The sequence below is a fragment of the Oncorhynchus tshawytscha genome, linkage group LG05 (assembly GCF_018296145.1).
Source record: "Oncorhynchus tshawytscha isolate Ot180627B linkage group LG05, Otsh_v2.0, whole genome shotgun sequence".
In the NCBI taxonomy this organism is placed as follows: Eukaryota; Metazoa; Chordata; class Actinopteri; order Salmoniformes; family Salmonidae; genus Oncorhynchus; species Oncorhynchus tshawytscha.
The window spans coordinates 81,457,013-81,461,900 of record NC_056433.1 but is presented as its reverse complement, the minus strand read 5'-3'; the positions used below and the strand labels follow the sequence as shown (position 1 = coordinate 81,461,900).

General features: G+C 46.6%; 1 protein-coding gene across 1 annotated transcript; it reads left to right on the top strand.

The window, feature by feature from the left end:
• Positions 1-1,126: 1,126 nt before the first annotated feature.
• Positions 1,127-4,585, top strand: plvapb (plasmalemma vesicle associated protein b). Its single transcript, XM_024422357.2, has 6 exons — positions 1,127-1,718; positions 2,111-2,204; positions 2,363-2,784; positions 3,157-3,453; positions 3,991-4,077; positions 4,287-4,585. Exons 1-6 carry the CDS (start codon positions 1,329-1,331, stop codon positions 4,293-4,295), a joined length of 1,299 nt encoding a protein of 432 aa, XP_024278125.1. The 5' UTR covers positions 1,127-1,328; the 3' UTR covers positions 4,296-4,585.
• Positions 4,586-4,888: the final 303 nt, after the last annotated feature.

Here is a 4,888-nt window from a genome sequence, read left to right as displayed (position 1 = left end):
GGTGTCTGGGAAGGGTGAGAGAGGTCTGACTGTGAGAAGCCTGGGCTGGTGTCTGGGAGGGTGAGAGAGGTCTGACTGTGAGAAGCCTGGGCTGGTGTCTGGGAAGGGTGAGAGAGGTCTGACTGTGAGAAGCCTGGGCTGGTGTCTGGGAGGGGTGAGAGAGGTCTGACTGTGAGAAGCCTGGGCTGGTGTCTGGGAAGGGTGAGAGAGGTCTGACTGTGAGAAGCCTGGGCTGGTGTCTGGGAAGGGTGAGAGAGGTCTGACTGTGAGAAGCCTGGGCTGGTGTCTGGGAGGGTGAGAGAGGTCTGACTGTGAGAAGCCTGGGCTGGTGTCTGGGAAGGGTGAGAGAGGTCTGACTGTGAGAAGCCTGGGCTGGTGTCTGGGAAGGGTGAGAGAGGTCTGACTGTGAGAAGCCTGGGCTGGTGTCTGGGAGGGTGAGAGAGGTCTGACTGTGAGAAGCCTGGGCTGGTGTCTGGGAAGGGTGAGAGAGGTCTGACTGTGAGAAGCCTGGGCTGGTGTCTGGGAGGGGTGAGAGAGGTCTGACTGTGAGAATCCTGGGCTGGTGTCTGGGAGGGGTGAGAGAGGAAGAATACACAGAGCCTGCTCTGGTGTCTAGGATGCAAAGTATCTCCCAACATGATAATCTCAACCTCATTTCTAATATTTTTTTTGTAATGCTTTTTATTTTCAAATGAAACGACTGGTATCTCAGCTCCTGTTGGGTTGACATAAAACAATAAGATAGATGTTCACAGTAACATACCAAGATAGATGGATCAGTCCTTCAGCCATATACCATCTGCAAATAACTCATGACATTACTATATGGATTTGATATGTCTTTGTACATTGTCGTTTTTTATTTCAATATATTTGATATGTTATTCTGTGATGATAGTCTCTGACAGTTGTAGGAGGGCTGTGCAGTGCTAGCAATGTGAAAGTGATGTCAGCCCAGACGTCCCTGCTGACCGCAGGGCAGGGTGAAGTTATGATAACCTCTGGAGCGGTGCGCTGGCTGGGCTGGGCTACCCAGGGGCCAGGGGAGGGCCAGGAAGGAGTCACAGTGTAGGAAGTGTGCCTCCGCGTTTATAAACATGGTCCTCAGGGTCACCCTTTACATAGATACAGGACTACTGACAAAGAGAATTTGACTCTGGTTCGTTTTAAACATTAGTAACCTAAGAGTTTACTCATTTTGAGGCTTCAGCACTTTTGAGAGAGCACCAAGAGAGCTTTTTGAAGGAGGGAAATTCCCCTGAGAAACCAAAGAGACCTCCATTGACTTTTCAATACCCTCTTCTTGACCACACCGACATCCAGCAGAGATGTACAGTGGCAACAGCTACTCACAGGCCAAGTTTGGTCTGGAGGCCAAGGACATCCACAAGGCAAAGGGAAAGAGCTGCGGCTATTACATGAGGGTGGTCTTCTTCTTCTCCTCTCTGATCCAGTCCCTCATCATCGTGAGCCTGGTGCTGTTCCTGGTCTACGGCCAGCCAGAGAAGTCTGCTGAAGAGAGGAGGGTAGAGGAGCTGGAGCAGAGTTTGAACAGGATCAGCGAGAACAACATTAACCTGAGGAAGGATAAAGCTGACCTGGGAGCTGCGCTGGGGGCCAGGAAGGCTGAGAAGACAGCCCTGGAGGGAGAGGTGGCCATGATAAAGAAGGCAGCGAATGCCTCCGGGGAGCAGATCAGAGCCCTCATACTGAAAGCGGTGAGGAGATGGGACTGTAACATTATGATGTAATATAAATAGATACTAGCTCATGTTTTGTTCATTTTGATTTTGTGAGCTGATGTACAGCACTAGAAGCATTTAGTGTGCAGGAATTATTTTGGCATTAGATCTGAGAAATAATTACTATACAGAGACAATTATACATTTCTGAACAATTTTTTAAACTGTTTCTGCTGCAAATGATATCAGTTCTCTCTTGTGAAATTGATATGTTTTATCTCAGAGGTTAGATAAAAACAAATGTTTTTGCGCTTACATGACTATAATGCAAGAATATCTGCAAACTAACTTTTCTCCCAAAAAGTGCCAGTTTATTTCAATAGCTAACATTTATGGAGAATAAACCTGACACTTTCTGTCCTCCACAGAGCCAGTGTGAAACAGACAAGAAGAAACTAGAGATGAGCCGTGCTACCCAAGTCCGGGGACCCACCACACCTTTCATCTTCGCCACTCCTAACAGTACGTTACTACTTCCCCTTTGTCCCTCAGGCTTAGGCAGAGCGTTCTATTCTAATACTGGGATAGAGACCTGACACAGTGACACAGTACATTGACCCAAACATTTCAATCTAATAACAAGTCACAACAATTTCTGCTGTGATATCTTTTCTCCTCAGCTGAGGTAAAAACCCTCCAGTCTCTGAACTCCCAGCAGGCAGCAATGATCAAACTGATCGAAGCCAACTTCACCCAGACCAACCAGTACATCCGCATCGAGAGGGACAATGCCATCAAGGACCGTGACGCCCACAACCTTGAGACCATCTCTTTGCGGAGGGAGAACAACAACCTGAAGGAACACCTGAAACTCTACACCCAGAAGTGTAAAGAGGACTTTGCTAAGTCTCTGGAGGGGATCCAAATGGTGACCAGTAACTTCCTGGTGCGCATCGACAACCTGTTCCCCCACTCCATGACCTTTCACCTGACCTGTGAGAAGCAGACAGAGCAGATGGAGAACATCAGGGCCAGATGCTCCAACCTGTCTAAGGAGGTTGAGGACAAGTTCCAGAGATACCTGGACAACGTGGGGAACAAGGTATGTAGAAGAACCAGACCTGGGTCAAATATTTATGTAACATACTTTGAAAGTATTGGTATGTTCAATTTAGCATGGAGTTTACAGGTTAGCCAGTGTTCTCAGTCTGTTTCTGCTTTACCCAACTGCCTACAGTATCAATCAATTAATCAATTAAAGTATATTTGCACATCACTTTCTACAAACAAACATCCAGCAACCTGGCTCTGTAGAGCATCTTAATTAATCCAACACCTAGCGACCTTTTCAAGAGGTTCGGACCTCTTAGTATAACAGTTAAGGTGTTGGCTTGACAGTCTCTGGACCCCTGGTTCAAGTCCCGGTTGGGGATACCCCAAGAATTTGCTACAATATGTTATCCTCTTCATCCAGGTGGCAAACATCCAGGTCCAGTCCAGTCGCCTGGAGGTCCAGAACAGCCATCTGACCCTTGACCTCCAGCAGTGTGTCCAAAACCGCAGCGTGACGGCGGCGGAGGGCAGCAGGCTACTGTTAGAGATCCGGGAGAACCACGACAGGCAGGTAGAGACCCTGCTGAAGGAACAGAACCGGCTGAGGGAGGAGAAGAGCCTGCAGGGAGAGAGACTGATTCTGAGGGAGGCTGAGGTCAAAACACTCAACGGGAATGTCGAGTCACTCACCACCGCTCTAACCAACTGTAACCCTAAGGTAAGAGAATAATAATTGCGCACACTATCAGAACTGTAAATAACTTTAGATAGCAAGCAGATCCTACCAAAGAAGCTTGTTATCAGTGGGGACCCTATGGTATTGAGTGAACTACATTACCAGCCCACTACAACCCTACGTTAGCAGTTGAGCAATGTAACCCAAGGAAACACTGCCTTCAATAATGGTTGTCCCGGTGCATAGCTGAGGAGAAAGACTCAGTCAGCATAATAGTGGTGTCGGGGTGGGGACACAGGAAGAGACAGACAGCCTAGATAAATGAAGGGATGGACAGACGATAACAACCACACGTCAAGAGGAGGAAGCACAGTTTGACCGATGGTTTGTCGGTAGCTACGGGCTACGGAGGTCTCATGCCGATTTAGAAATTCACTGTTTCAAGTGTGTGTGTCTGTGTGCATTTTCTATATATTTTTGGCTACGTCACAAGTATTATGATGAGTCCATAAAGCTCTGGGGATCAGGAGGATCTGCTATAAAACTCAATCCGTTTGTGATGTTTTGTCTGTAATGCAGCTCACCGGCCAAAAGCCTCTCGGACTGATGTCAGCCTTGAAGGGAGGGCCATCCAACGCAGCACCAGTGATCAGTAAACCCCACATGGTACATACACACCCCTGACTCTCATAGTCACTGGTGTTACACTCACTGTCAACTGCAGAAATAAAGGTTCAATAAATAACTCATTATCAAAAGATCAGTTTGAGCTGATCTCCTAATGCTAGATGTTAGTAATGATAAACCCAGTTTAGATATTCAAATGGAATCAATCAGACACCACATCGTAATCATGTTACTGTTTGTTCCTTCAGGCGAGGTGAGGAGAGACGGGTGTGAGGAAGATGCCCCACTCACACAGCTCTACCTAGGCCATGACCGAGTGAGAAAATTAAGGCACTTACTGTTATGGTCCCTGGAGAATTGGGTGTGATGCCTTTCAGTGATCAATGTGTGCTCTTAGACCTTAAAAAGTCCATGTGTAAATACTACAGACACTATAGGTTGTATCTACTGTCCTACATCATGTACACTGAACAAAAATATAATTGCAACATGTGAAGGTGTTGTTGCCATTTTTCATGAGCTGAAATAAAAGATCTCAGAAATGTTCCATACGTACAAAAAAAACGTATTTCTCTCAAATTGTGCACAAATTTGTTTACATCCCTGTTAGTGAACATTTCCCATTTGCCAAGATAATCCATCCACCTGACAGGTGTGGCATATCAAGAAGCTGATTAAACAACATGAGTATTACACAGGTGCACCTTGTGCTGCGGACAATAAAAGGCCACTCTAAAATGTGCAGTTTTGTCACACAGCACAATCACAAGTTTTGAAGGAGCGTGCAATTTGCATGCTGACTGCAGGAATGTCGACTGGAGCTGTTGCCAGAGAATTGAATGGTAATTTG